This window comes from Geotrypetes seraphini, chromosome 1 (assembly GCF_902459505.1).
Source record: "Geotrypetes seraphini chromosome 1, aGeoSer1.1, whole genome shotgun sequence".
In the NCBI taxonomy this organism is placed as follows: Eukaryota; Metazoa; Chordata; class Amphibia; order Gymnophiona; family Dermophiidae; genus Geotrypetes; species Geotrypetes seraphini.
The window spans coordinates 452,629,124-452,644,334 of NC_047084.1; the positions used below are offsets into that span (position 1 = coordinate 452,629,124).

At 43.1% G+C, this 15,211-nt stretch overlaps 1 protein-coding gene across 1 annotated transcript in view; it reads right to left on the reverse strand.

The window, feature by feature from the left end:
• FOXP3 (forkhead box P3) overlaps positions 1–15,211 on the reverse strand; it is a 52,674-nt gene that overhangs the window by 16,602 nt on the left and 20,861 nt on the right. The window contains exons 5-8 of the mRNA XM_033961566.1: positions 11,434–11,521; positions 3,890–3,970; positions 3,213–3,384; positions 2,925–3,001 (exon numbers count right to left, since the gene is read on the reverse strand). Coding sequence (XP_033817457.1) covers positions 2,925–3,001; positions 3,213–3,384; positions 3,890–3,970; positions 11,434–11,521 — 418 coding nt within the window. The remainder of the gene's footprint in view (positions 1–2,924; positions 3,002–3,212; positions 3,385–3,889; positions 3,971–11,433; positions 11,522–15,211) is intronic.

Consider the following 15,211-nt stretch of genomic DNA (forward strand, 5'->3'; position numbering starts at 1 on the left):
GGTCAAGCAGTTTTTGAATTACTGAGAGAATGGCAGCTTTTTATTTTTTTTCCATTGACATGAATGGGTGAAATCTGATGTTATGTTTGTAGCTCCGCCCACGTGTGCAGGTGGGCCGTGAGACCCCCAGAACATATCACCCCAGGTAGTTGGAATTACTGTGGGGGGAAGGCAGCTTTTTACATTTTTTCCATTGACATGAATGAGTGAAATCTGATTTTCTGTTTGTAGCTCCGCCCACATGTGCAGGTGGGCCGCGAGACCCCCAGAACATATCACCCCAGGTAGGGAGGGATCTGCATACCAAGGTTCGTTCAAATCGGTCAAGCCGTTTTTGAATTACTGTGAGAATGGCAGCTTTTTACATTTTTTCCATTGACATGAATGGTTGAAATCTGATGTTCTGTTTGTAGCTCCGCCCACGTGTGCAGGTGGGCCGCGAGACCCCCAGAACATATCACCCCAGGTAGTGAGGGATCAGCATATCACGTTTCGTTCAAATCGGTCAAGCCGTTTTTGAATTACTGTGAGAATGGCAGCTTTTTACTTTTTTTCCATTGACATGAATGGGTGAAATCTGAAGTTCTGTTTGTAGCTCCGCCCACGTGTGCAGGTGGGCCGCAAGACCCCCAGAACATATCACGCCAGGTAGTTGGAATTACTGTGAGAATGGCAGCTTTTTACATTTTTTCCATTGACATGAATGGGTGAAATCTGATTTTATGTTTGTAGCTCCGCTCATGTGTGCAGGTGGGCCGCGATACCCCCAGAACATATCATCCCAGGTAGTGAGGGATCTGCATACCAAGTTTCGTTCAAATCGGTCAAGCCGTTTTTGCGTGATCGCGTCACATACACACACACATACACACCTCCGATTTTATATATATATAGATATAGTGATTGAAATGTGTCAGTTCTGAGAAAGGAAAGATGTTAAACTTTAACTGTGAGGGCCGCAGAAAAAATAGGGTACTTGGAGAGCCGCAGAAAAAATAGTTAATGTCTTTAAAAAAATGAAAGTTTTGCATGAGGTAAAACTTTATAGTTTATAAATCTTTCCTTTAACTGTTAAAGGAAAGATTTATAAACTATAAAGAGTTGTACCTCATTCAAAATTGTCATTTCTTTAATAAGACATTAACTATTTTTTTCTGCGGCCCTCCAAGTACCTACAAATCCAAAATGTGGCCCTGCAAAGGGTTTGAGTTGGAGACCAGTGCTCTATCCTCTATAATAAAACCCTAAGCGCGCATGTGCACATATGAAGCCGTGATCTCTGCCGCCGTGATGTGTGCTTCCGTAGCCATATTCCATTTGTGGTGCGTGCGGCAGCTTGCTGCGCGTGTAGCGCTTTGAGCTGCGGTTTGTCTCCTGATAGCTGGCAATAGAGCAACGGCAGGAGGGTGTCATGCGGGTGTTGCGAGGTGTCCCATTCAGGTAAAAATTCTGCTACTGCTGCACAGGGAAATGGAGGGGGAGAGGGAAAGGGGGCTGCTTTGGTGGGATGCTGGGGGGCAGGCAGCAATCTCGCTTTGCTTGGGGGGGGAGACAGAAGGGGGCCATGGAGAGACAGGCAGGTATGGCGCAACAGAGTGAGATAGGCAGGCAGGGGGCCAGGGAGAGAGACAGACAGAAAATCAAGGGGCCAGGGAGAGACACAGAAAAAAAGAATGACAAACAGACAGGGGGCCAGACAGACAGACAGACAGCGGCCAAAGAGAGAGACAAAGAAAAAAAGAAGACAGACAGACAGCGGCCAAGGAGAGAGAAAGAAAGAAAGACAGACTGCGACACCACATGCTCCCCTGCATGAATACGGCAGGAGGGATGCCCACTCCCTCCTGCTGTCGGCATCCTCCTCCCTCACCGTTCGATTGGGTCAGCCCCCCCCCCCCGTTGCAACCCCCATACCTTTAAGTCAGGAGCAGGAGGGGTGCTCAGTCCCTTCTGCTCCTCTGCTGGCCGCTCTCTATGCAATGCAGGCCTTAGGCCCCTCCCCGGTGCATCTTATGATGTATGGGGAGGGGCCTGAGGCACCTCAGCCAATCAGGGACTTCCTTAGGGAAAAGCCTAAGGAAGTCCCTGATTGGGCAAAACAATGGGCAATCAGGGACTTTCTTAGGATCCTGCCTAGTGCAGTTTAATAGAAGAGGGGGTTAGTGTCATGTTTAAATGAATGTTATGTATTTGTTTTAATTTATTTTGGATTTTATTTGAACTGTTGTTATGCAATATTTATTTGAACTATGTTTTATATCTATAACTAAACCAAACCAAAAAAGGGGGCTATAAACAGTGAAAACCTTTTCAACCGAGAAGGTGCTCAGAACCAAAGGATGGTAAGAAAATCACCCCTGTAAGTGCTTTCAAAAGTCTATCAATGCACCAACCTTAATTGGTAGAAAGGTGTAGTGAGCATGGGGGAAGAGTCAGGAAGGAGTTTCACTCATCTGTACAGCCAGCATGAGGGGGTTCTCTGAGGAAGCCACTGGCGAAATACGTCAGGACCCGCTGGAGCGAGACCACTTCCTAACTGCTTCATTGTCAAGTTAAGTTATTTAACACGTTTGCATTTTTACTTATTCAGTTTTTTAAGCAATGGACACTTTCAAATCAAAGAATCATTTAAATATAATTTAGTACCTTTCTACTGATTAAGGTTGGTACAATGATAGACTTTTGAAAGCACTTGCAGGGGTTTATCCCCGGTTAGGTGATTTTCTTACCATCCTTTGGTTCTGAGCACCTTCTTGGTTGAAAAGGTTTTCACTGTTTATAGCCCCCCTTTTTGGTTTGGTTTGTTATAGTTTTGGGGGACTTTTTTGTTTAAATTTCACCCAGTAGTTATTTTGGGAATCTTATATCTATAAACGCCAGTTCTAAAATTCATAAAAATTATATGATGACATAAATAAACTTACCCAACTGATTAGTGAGGCATAGGTAAATGGTGGTCTCACATTATTCACTTTGTAATATTCAACACTATGATCCATATCTATCAGTAAGGAAAAGACAAGTCAGCAAAATAGTCCAAGACCACCCAACAGCATCTCTAGGACTAGCTCTTCCAGGCTCTGACTTCAGTATAAGTCGGCATTGTGTCTCACTAGGTAAATCACAGCTACATGTCTGGTCCTGCATTTTGGTTGCTTGCATATACCTAAAATGTGTTGCTCAGAGTCATGGAAAGGAGAGGGGTTATGAACCTGGGAGTAGACTGGACCCATGATGACAGCCCCACAGGTGTCTCCGCACTGAACAGAAACTCTCCAAGATGCCATCCTGATTGGTTAGCGATGCATGCACCACTGGCAAGGTCGACACTGTAGTAGAGCTTGGATGGAAAAACACACTTCTCTCACTCTGTTCTGTAGATTTCTGACAAAAAAAAAGAAACAGAGAATGTCATGAAATGTTTAGATACCATCTCTGGAGATCTAAGGACGGTTGGATCTGAAAGCACACTCTCTTCTTGTGTGGGCTATCCTTGTTAATGGTGTAGCCACAAGGGGCCTTGGCACTCTCACTTTGAACTCAAGCCCCTTCAAAAATTGTGCCACTAATTTAATGGCTGGCAGGGAATGGGGGGGGGGAGGGGAACAGTTGAGAAGACCTACTGTATGTGGATCCCTCAGTCAATCCCTAGGCCCTGACTCACTGGAATTCTCTTCACAAGGGCCCAAGTGAGGCTCTGGAAGGTTAAAATTCCTTGCAGCACCTTGGCACTGACTTAGAAAAAAAAATGCATTGGCTAAACCTTTTCTTCTTGGAGTACTCAGAGAGGCCTGAATAATTGGTAGGTGTGACTGTGTGTGCACAAGAAAATTTACACAAGAAAGATGGTCACAAGCCTAAAACAATGTGGACAAGGAATGGTGCTCACCATGAAGAAGAGCCTATGTGTGTTTAATCTTCCTGCCAATTGAGTCTGCATGACATGCAACTTCATCTTCTCCAGAGCCAGCTGTAAAAAAAAGAAAGGAAAGGCATTGGCTTAGAACTCTGCACGGGAAGGAGGGGTGATGAACTGGGACACTCTCACCCCTCCAAACCTCAGCCAGAACATCACACAACTCTCTTATTCAACAGAGTCTTTGGGCCAGTATCAGATCAGTTTTCGAGACCACAAAGAAAGGGGCATGAGGCCTTAGAAGCTGGTCTTTGGCTTAGTCTCATGTTTGCCCAATAAGAGATATCCCTGTTGAAAAATAAATTATAGAGCACCAGTGAGAAGAGGAGCACCAGGTGCTTATGTCATTGGCTAAGAACAGATGTTGCTATCAAACTCAACTTTTAGTCTGAAGAAATGCCTTGGTTTACAAGGTTATTGCCAACAAAGACTGTGGAATCGCTGGCCTAGGTGCCACTCTGTAGGTGCTTTGTTCAAGGAAGGATAATTTGAATTGGGCTGAACATTCCTGATCATTCTGAAAAGTTGGCTCCTATGTCTCTAGCTCTGTGTAAGTAAGCCAAGAGTGCTTAAGAGGGAAGCAGAGTAAAGATGTGAAGTTATCCCTGTCATCTTCTCAGCAGTCTGTAGATACAAGGAAAAAACACAATTTGAAGTGTCTGCATACAAATGCTAAAAGTCTAAAAAATAAAGTAGGAGAGTTAGAGTATGATGAGGTAGATATAATATATCAAACAATACAAAGGAAAAAAGCAACCCCCATGGGCAAACTATAGAGGTAGATATAATAGGCATCTCAGAGACAGGTTCATAGTCAAAAGCGCGTGACGACAAAGGCGCAATGACAACCCAGCGCAGACAACTGAGCGCAAGGCGGAAGCGCGCCGAAGAAAAACAGTATTTTAAGGGGCTCCGATGGGGGGTGTTGGTGGGCAACCCCCCCACTTAATAGAGATTGGCCGGCGTTGGGAGAGGTTTGGGGGGTTGTAACCCCCCTCATTTACTGGAAACTTAACTTTTTCCCTCTTTTTTAGGGAAAAAGTGAAGTTTTCAGTATAATGTGGGGGGTTACAAACCCCCCACAATGCCGGCACAATCTCTGTTAAGTAAAGTGGGGGGGGTTCCCCACACACACACCCCGTCGGAGCCCTTTAAAATACTGTTTTTCTTCGGCGCGCTTCCACCTTGCGCTCGGTTGTCTGCGCTGGGTTGTCGGCGCACCTTTGTCATCGCGCGCTTTTGACCTGTCACCCAGAGACCTGGTGGAAGGAGGACAATCAATGGGACACTTGTCTCCTGGGTACAAATTATATCACAATGATAGAGTAGATCAAATTGGAGGGGGGTTGCGCTATATGTTAGAGGGAAATGAATCAAACAAAATAAACATTCTGCACAACACAGCAGTGTGGAATCCATATGGATAGAAATTCCATGTGTGAAGGGAAGGAATATAAATGTAGGGTTATACTACCGTCCCCTGGGACAGAAAGAACAGACAGATGAAGAAATGTTTTCAGAGATTAGGAAAGCTGGCAAATTGGGCAACAGTATAATAATAGGTGATTTTTATTTTTATTTTTTTTAATAATTGTTTTCCCAGGTACTTTAGTTAGATTGTGAGCCTTCGGGACAGTTAGAGAACTTCCAAGTACCTATCTTTATTTATTTTTATTTTATTGTATCTTTAATGCATCTTTATTGTAAACCGCTTTGAACCTCACGGTATAGCGGTATATAAGAAATAAAATTAAATTAAACTGCCACAATAAAAGTTGAGAAGCACTTTCACAAAACCAGACTAAATAATAAGAATGTGCTGTGGCTCAATTGTATGGAAACAGGGCCCCTTTCTACAGATAATATAATAAAACTATGACTTCAACCAGGACATAGGAAAAGCAAAGAACAAGAAAAAAAGTAGAGAAAAAATACCTCAGTTGATCTTTATGGGTCAAAAAAAACTCCACTATAAACAGTTCTCAAAACATTTCCCAGTTTCTTTAAACACCTGACATTTTCAAACAATGTCCTTACTGATTCAGCATCAACTAGTAAGCCACAAGTTCTCTGTGGCTGATGTCAAGACCACCGTTTCCAAATACAAAAGAGTTGAAATATCAGCAGTGATTACCATACTGATTAATGTAGAACTGCGCTTTCGGACTCCACTTCTTTCACGGCTGCTGTCCGCTCTCACTACCAGTCCACTGCACTGCCAATTCACTGGGGCTGCAATGCCGTCTAAGCTTCATGCAGGGAGTCCTCCAGTATAGCCACAGCTCATAATCCCCAACAGGGAAATCCCCGTTTTGGCGAACTGGCTGTGCCAAGGAGTTTATTTCTACATTCAGTACGCTACCGAGCCTGTACTCACTGCGATTCAAAGTTTCATAATGGTGCCAAAGGAACAGATGATACAGAGACTCTCTTTTATCCAAACGCACTTCCCACTGTCCAGACATCAGCCAATCAGAACTGGTTGCATGTAGTTTTACCAGTCGCTTTGATCTTAATAGGCCATTCAACTGGGTGTTCAGCCCATTAGGCGTCACTGTATTAAGGAAGTAAATCCATTGTTGCTCTCGTTGCCATAGAAACCGATGTCAGTTCCCTTTTCTAATAGACTGCTTCCATTTCTCAGGGAATTGAAATCAAGTTGTGACTGTTGGCAGTGGACCACCAGCAGTTCCCTCTATCCTTCCAGTGTGCAAACAGGACCGATGCTCTTGTAGGCGAGTTTTAAAGGTTCTCGTTGTCTAGCTAATATATTCCAGCGGGTAGGGGCATTGGATAACATAAACCACTTAACTCGATCTACAAGTAGTATGATGTTTTAACACATAACTGTCATGAGTACTCTGATGCTCAAACATAGATGCCTCCATTATTAGCGGCCACAAAGAACAGTGTCCTGGGATTACATCTACCTCTGTCACTTCATCAGCCACTAAAACATTTGGGCTGAGAACATCACTCAGATTGCTATTACGCTGAAATGAAAAAAACAAAACCAGAGTGCAATCTTCCAAACAAGGATGCTCTTTCAATATAGGAAAGAAAGGACATATCATACGTTGCACCTGAGTAGATAATGTAGTATATTTCATAACAAATGGCAACATATTCTTTTCTTGCCAAGCTTCTTATATTGAAATAGAGTCTCCCTCAGATTGAAAATGCTCTTGTGCATGCCTTTTTTTACTATACCTCCTGGGTAGCCACGAACAATCAATTTCTGCTGTAATTCAACTGAATTAAAAAAAAAAAAAAAAAAAGTTTGATTTGTACTGCAGAGGTGCCAATAACGCAAAAACTGCGAAAAAGGAATTTCTATCTGCTGTTTTAGAATATACTGATGTCTCAAAGTATGTTTTCTTAAGTTCTACTAGCACATCTAAAAAAATGATTTTTGAAGGACTGTAGTGTACTTCCAAATTAATGTGCGTGTGGCAAGAATTGAGGTACAAGACAAAGACTTGGAGGTCATCTAGAGTACCTTTCCATAAGCATAAAAATATTGATAAACCTGACCCAACTACCTACATGAATGAGAAATTGTATACCCATGTATTCTTGTACTGAGACATAAACAGGTTGGCCACTGATGGGGCGAATGACGCTTCCATTGCTACTCCTGAGCATTGTTGAAAAAAAATGTCCCTTCAAACAGAAAATAATTTTGTGTCATTGCCAATGCACTCAGTTTAGCTAAAAATGGGGTAGGTGCCACATGGGGTCAAGGTCTTTGATCCAGGATCTCTTCCAGCACCGTTAATGCTTCACACTGAGGAATCAACGTATACAGGAAGGAGACATCCATTGTTACCAGGTAGGTTACTTCTCCACTGAATACCTCCAATTGCTGGAGCAACTGCAGAAAGTGTGTCGTATCCCTTAATAAAGATTTTACTGTACTTAAACTCTCTTGGAGCTGAGACTACGGAATGGCCTGGGGGGTTCTTTAAATCCTTATGTATTTTTGGGAGGAGATTATAAACAGGAATTTTATAGAAATTATTGTATTCTGCTTCCAAAAGAAATCCTCCCTGCCTTCCCCAGTTAGTCAGGGACAATTCCAAAAAGATATACTTGGAGGAGGGGTCAGAGGGTAATAGCAAATCATTTTCTGGTTGAAGTCATAGTTTTGGTTCTGGTTATATTATCTGTAGAAAAGGGCCCTGTTTCCATACAATTGAGCCATAGCACATTCTTATTATTATTTAGTTTGATTTCAACTACCCCAGCATTGACTGGATAAATGTTATATCAGAGAGTGCAAGGGAGGTAAAATTACTAGATGTCATAAATGACTGCTTCTTGGAGCAACTGGTCCAGGAACCAACAAGAAGGGAAGCTATTTTAGATTTGACCCTTAGTGGAATGCAGGACATAATACAGGGGATAACTGTGTTGGATCCACTGGGAAACAGTGATCATAACATGATCAAATTTGAGCTGATAACTGGAGTGATGTCACTAAAGAAATCTACTGTAGCGACATTTAATTTTTGCAAGGGTGACTATGATAAGAGGAGGAAAATGGTTAAAAAGAAGCTAAAATGGTCTATGGCAAAGGTCAGAAATGTAAACCAGGCATGGATGTTGTTTAAAAATACCATCATGGAAGCCCAGTCTAGATGTATTCCACTTATTAAAAAAGGTGGAAAGAAGAGAAAACGAGGGCCGATGTGGTTAACGTGAAGTGAAAGAGGCTATTACAGCCAAAAAAAAACATCCTTTAAAGAATGGAAAAAGGATCCCAGTGAAAAAAACAAAAAGAGCCATAAGCACTGGCAAGTTAGATGCAAAACTTGATAAAAAAAGCTAAACAAGAATATGAAGAACAATTTGCCAAAGAGGCAAAAACTCATAGTAACAATTTTTTTAGGTACATCAAAAGCAGAAAACCTATGAGGGAATTTTTTGGGACTGTTAGATGAACAAGGAGTAAAAAGTGCACTCCGGGAGGATAAGGCCATAGCGGAGAGACTGAATTAATTCTTTGCTTCAGTCTGTACAGAAGAAGATGTAAGAAATCTTTCAGAACCGGTAATGGTTTTCAAGGGTGATGAGGCAGAGGAACTGAAAGAAATTTTGGTGAACCTGGAAAACGTATAAAGCCAAATCGACAAGTTAAAGAGTGATAAATCACCTATACCATATAGTATACGTCCTAGGGTACTGAAAGAATTCAAACATGAAATTGCTGATCTGTAACCTGTGATCTGCAACCTGTCACTAAAATCAGCTGTAGTACCTGAAGATTGGAGGGTGGCAATGTTACGCTGATTTTTAAAAAGAGTTCCAGGGGAGATCCAGGGAATTACAGACCGGTAAGCCTGAACTCAGTGCCGGGCAAAACAGTGGAAACAATTATAAAAAAATAAAATTGTGAAACATGTAGACAAACATGATTTAATGAGACAGAGTCAGTATGGGTTCAGCCGAGGGAGGTCTTGCCTCACCAATTTGCTTGACTTCTTTGAAGATGTGGATAAAGGTGAGCCAGTTAATGTAGTGTATCTAGATTTCCAGAAAGCTTTTGATAAAGTTCTTCATGAGAGGCTCCTGAGAAAATTAAAGGGTCATGGGATAGGAGGCAATGTTCAATTGTGGATTAAGAATTGGTTGTTGGACAGAAAACAAAGGGTAGGGTTAAATGGCCATTTTTCTCAATGGTAGAGGGTAAATATTGGTGTGCCACAGGGATCTGTATTGGGACCAGTGCTATTTAACTTATTTATAAATGATGTGGAAATTGGAACTATGAGTGAGGTGATTAAGTTTGCAGATGACACTAAACTGTTCAAAGTTGTTAAAACACATGCGGACTGTAAAAAAAAATGCAGGAAGACCTTAGGAAATTAGAAGACTGGGCGTCCAAATGGCAGATGAAATTTAATGTGGACAAATACAAAGTGATGCACATTGGGAAAAATAATCCAAATCATAGTTACCGAATGCTAGGGTCCACCTTGGGGGTCAGCGCTCAAGATAAAAAAAGATCTGGGTTTCATCGTGGACAATATGCTGAAACCTTCTACCCAATGTGCGGTGGTGGCCAAAAATGCAAACAAGTTGCTAGGACTTATTAGAAAAGGGATGGTAACAACTAAGAATGTTATAATGCCTCTGTATCGCTCAATGGTGCAACCTCACCTTGAGTATTACGTTCAGTTCTGGTCTCCTTATCTCAAAAAAGATATAGCGGCACTAGAAAAGATTCAAAGAAGAGCTCCTCTCGTATGAGGAAAGACTAAAGAAGTTAGGGCTCTTCAGCTTGGAAAACAGACGGCTGAGGGAAGATATGATCAAAGTCTACAAAATCCTGCAGAATGGGTACAAGTGGATCAATTTTTTACTGCATCAAGATTTACAAAGACTAGGAGACACTCGAAATTACAGAATAATACTTTTAAAACCAATAGGAGGAAATATTTTTTCACTCAGAGAATAGTTAAGCTCTGGAATGCGTTGCCAGAGGATGTGGTAAGAGCGGTTAATTTAGCTAGTGTTTTTAAAAAGGTTTGGACAAGTTCCTGGGTGAAAAGTCCATAAACTGCTGTTGAGACAGACATGGGAGAAGCCACTGCTTGCCCTGGATCAGTGGCATGGAATGTTGCTACTATTTGGGTTTTTGCCAGGAACTTGTAATTTGTATTGGCCTCTGTGAAGATGGGATAATGGGCTGCTAGATGGACCAGAAAGGCAATTCTTATGTTCTTATGTTGTCTGTTTGAAGGAGAGGAATGATTAGGGAACAAACTTCAGGAATGAAAAGCAGGGGGAATGGAGGGTGAGAAATACTTCAGTGTATTTTCTTTATCTACTCTAGAGGTTGACCGAAACAAGGCTTTTCAATTTTGACTGATGCTGAAGCCAAAACTGAAATCAGACAGGCTCCACCCTCTGAACAGCTCCCACACCCACCTCTACCATCACCATCAAAGAGAGCCTTCTCCCCCCCCCTCACAACCAGACAGGGCCCCCCTGGGTCTAGCTTAAACCCTGATGTTCTAATGGTCTAACTGGAACAGAAGCAATTCAGTTGCTCCTGTCCCTGTCATCTCTGCCATCAAAATGATTGCTGCGACCTTCAGTCATGCGAGACTATACTGAAAGTTCGGCAGCCTTTTTGACGGTGGAGACAGCAGCAGTAGGAGTAACTGGCGATCGTTCCTACCCAGGTTAGCCTACTAGATCACCAGGGCTCTCAAGGTAGGCCCGGGAGAACCTAAACATGTTGGGAGGGCATTGATGGTTTTGATCGAGGTTGGGCAGAGTGAGCAGTAGTTTTGGTCAGGGGGTCGAATTTCAGTTTCAGACAAAAATGCACTAGCTTTTTCGGTCAAAACCAAAACATGGTTGAATTGGAATTTTAGGCCTGTTTTGGTGGTGATGCTGAAACTGAAACCATAATTTGGTTGGCCTCTAGTTTACATCCTAAATCTTCTCTTTCCAGTGAAGAAGCCTTGTCTCATCTTGACTTTTCTAGGCTGTCTCTGAATTCTCACCTGCTGCTCCAGGTTTTCAACAACTTCCTTTTGTATCAGACACTGGGCTGTGCCTTTATCAACCGGTTGGTGGTCATTGTGTAAATGCCTACAAAAAAACAGACAATTTGTAAAATGCATATTGATTGGACAGTGACTGCATGTTGAATATTGGTGTAAATTTGGTCTTTGTTGTTTCAGAAGATATAGTAGAATTACAAAAGGTGACCAAATTGATAAAGGGGATGGAATGACTTCTGTATGAGGTAGGGTTACCAGAATTATTTTTTTTTTTTTAAAAAAAGAGGACATGTGGCCTCGCCCTGTTCTGCCCCCAGCCCCGCCCCCGCATGAACCTTGTGAAGTGACGCGCCAGTGGAAAGGCCCTGCCAGGGCTTGTCCGCGAGCCGCCTGTTTTGAAGCTGCCTCCTGCTGACTGGCTGCGCTTGGGTAAAGAAGGAAGGAGGGAGTTCGTGGCTCAAGACCACCACCTGCTTCTGTCACTTTGGGGCTCAAGGGAGGAGGGTTTTACGGCTCTGGACCGCTGCCATACTGGTGTTTCACGGAGGGAGGTCCATAGCTGTTTCAGAGTTTGAGGGATGGAGGGAGGATTTGCAGGTCAGGATGCTGCCACTGTTGCTTTGGGAGACTTTTTTTTTTTTTTTTTACACCAGCAATTTTTTTTGTCGATTGTATGAGAGTCCCGGTTAACTGAGACTCTACTGTACCACTAAGGTCCTCCTAAGGAGTATCTCTAACCACACCCTCTCCAAAAGACATCACATGATGTGATATCTGCTAAGAGACTTCTCCGGAGTAGCCCCCACACTGTTGAATATGGACTGCTGAATAATGGATTTGACATATTGATAGGCAATCACTCTTCCTGAAGAAGCTTTGTGAAATGCAGATCTCAGATCAAGTTTCAAGTTTCAAGTTTTATTTAAATTTGATGGTTCGCTTAATATTTCTAAGCGAATTACATAAATATATGATTGGGATAAAACATTAAATTTAAATTAACATTACTACATTAAATAAGTAAACAGGGGAATATTAAACTGACAATACAGACATTAAGGACAAAACTGGAATACTTTGGTAAAAACGTAAGGGAAAAAGTTACAATATTTTATATCTTAAAAGAAGAAAAGAGAACGTAGGTAGGGGAGGGGTAAAACACTAGGGTAGGGTTTAAAATACTGAAGTTGTAAATGATCTTGAAAAAGGAAAAAATTTAGAGGCTAAATGAAGCTTTAAAAAGGAATGTTTTTAAGTTGGTTTTGAATAGGTTAAGTTCTTTAATGATTCTAATGTGCAAAGGAAGGGTATTCCATATAAGTGGAGCCTTAACTGAGAAGATATCATGGCGTCTGGTCCACTCAGATCCACTCAGAACATAGAGTGGAGGAGTGGCCTTGTGGCTAGGGCTGTAGCCTCACCACCCTGAGGTTGCAGATTCAAGCCCAGCACTGCTCCTTGTGACCCTGGGCAAGTCACTTAACACTCCATTGTCTCAGGTATGTTAGTCAGATTATGAGCTCACCAGGACAGATAGGGAGCAATACTTGAGTATCTGAATTTTAACAGCTTAGGCTATAAGCAGTATATAAATATTAAAAAATAAATAAATAGTTGTGCCAATATGTGGCCACATTATTGTGACTGAAATTGTTGATATAATATGATACCCTATAGGTTGGTTTCAGAAAAATTCTCTTGTCTGATATTTCCATAGTCTGCCCCATCCTATTCTTCAATCTCTATTAGCGGTGTCAGGGAATGTCAATAGCTGGCTTCGGGCCCTGTACTCTTTCTTTGCGTATGTTGCTGCCCGTGCCCATCTCCTGGATGCAGAAATTTCAGCACTCCACTTAGGTCTCCTAAGGATACTGCCGGCTGTTCTTCTAGTTTCCGGCAGGACCTCTCCTCCTCACAAAGGCCCAGATGCTATAGAAAATGCCTAACGTTAGGTGTCTAGATTGACGCACCTAGCCAATCTAGGCGCCTGACTTAAATATTGAAAAAGCTTAATCGGCACTTATAACAAGCAATTAGCACTTCATAACTGGATTAAGTTAAAATTAATTGGGTGGTAGGCACCTACCATTTTCAGGCAGGCAACTAGCCCAAGGCACCTACCAGAAAGCAGGCACGTTTAGGGGCAGATTATATGCATGTTTTGCATGTAGGTGCCTAAAGTGGACTTAGGCATCAGTATTTAGGCCAAGAAAACCCTGGCGTAAATAGGGTGAGCCTAAAGTTCAGGTGCCTGCTGGCGCCAAAGTCCACTTCAGGTGCTGCGAAGCGCAATTCCATAAACGGCGCCTAACTTAAGACTGACATGCGCTATGTGCCGCGTTGTCTTCTGGACTAGAGGTGTGCACAGGAACGGGGATCGCGGGAATCCCGTGAGTCCCGCAAAGAATCCCCTCAACCCACGGGACTCCCAAGGGGATCCCCCTCTAGCCAACGGGACTCCCACGGGGATGGAAGGCTTTGGAAGCAGGGTTCGTCCATATAATATAATGGACACGTCAGCCTTAGTAAAAGAGGGGGTTTATAAGTTAATTACCTGAACAGAAAACAAAAAAAGGGTTCCACCAAAGAGATTCCACAAGGAAAACAGCAGCGCAAACACAAAAGAAACTGTGGAATTGATGATCCTGTCAGATGTAATTGCTGCTTTTTATGGGGACGGATGGGGATGGAGGTAATTCCTTGCGGGGATGGGTGGGGACGGAGAGGATCCTGGCGGGGACGGGTAAAAATGGGTGGGATTTTTGTCCCCGTGCAACTCTCTATTCTGGACTGCTTCCAGTCCTATTCACCACCTCTGATCACACCATTGGTCCCTCAAAATCTTCTGTCTCTGGGGCCCCAAAACAAGTTACAATGGCACTGCTTTTATTCACTGCTGGAGCACAAGAGCAGGGCCAGTGTTAGACAGTGTTGGGGCCCAGAGCAAAAATTTAGCGGTGGACTCTAAAGATCATCATCAGGTCACATCTCCTTTTGCGTTAGCCAGGATATACACCCCTGTTGGTGACTCAGGGCATAGCTGGCACAAGAATGTGTGCCTAAGTGCCAGAGATATGCATGTAAGTATGAATTCTGCTCAGATTCTGCCTACCAGGGCAGGATTAATTTGTCGAGGGCCCCTAGGCAAACAGTACACTGGGTCCCCCTGCTCCGCCCCACCCCACCATATGCCCAGGCGGAAACAGGAAGCTGCGTCAGAGGGAAGCTTTGGGCAAGCAGCACCGCTTGCACAATTACAGTTCCCGTTGCCTTTCTTACCCGCGTTGCTTGCTTGTCTTACTTTCCGTCGATGGGGGGGGGCTGCATTGCCGATCAGGGTGGGGCCCGCGTTGCCAATCGGGGGGGGGGGGGGAGGGGGCGCATTGCCAATCGATGCTGGAGGGGCCCATTGCTGTTTGGAAAAAACAATGTTGATGTCCTCCTTCATCGGGCCCCCCTGACCATTTCGGGCCCTGGGCACGTGCCTACTTGGTCTATTGGTTAATCCTGACCTGCTGCCTACATGTTTATTTTGAGAAGTGAAATGGTGTGGTGGCCGTGTTAGTCCACTTTCCAAGGTAATATAAAGAAATAAAACAAAGGAAATAAAGTGATGTCTTTTTTATTGGATTCATTCAATGTATTTTATGATGAGCTTTCAAAGGCAAATCTTGCTGCGCCGTATGCCTGGAACAAACTGCCCGAATCCCTACAGCATGTTCCGTCGCTGGCAGCGTTCAAATCCAAGTTAAAAACCCACCTCTTAGAGAGCGCTTTC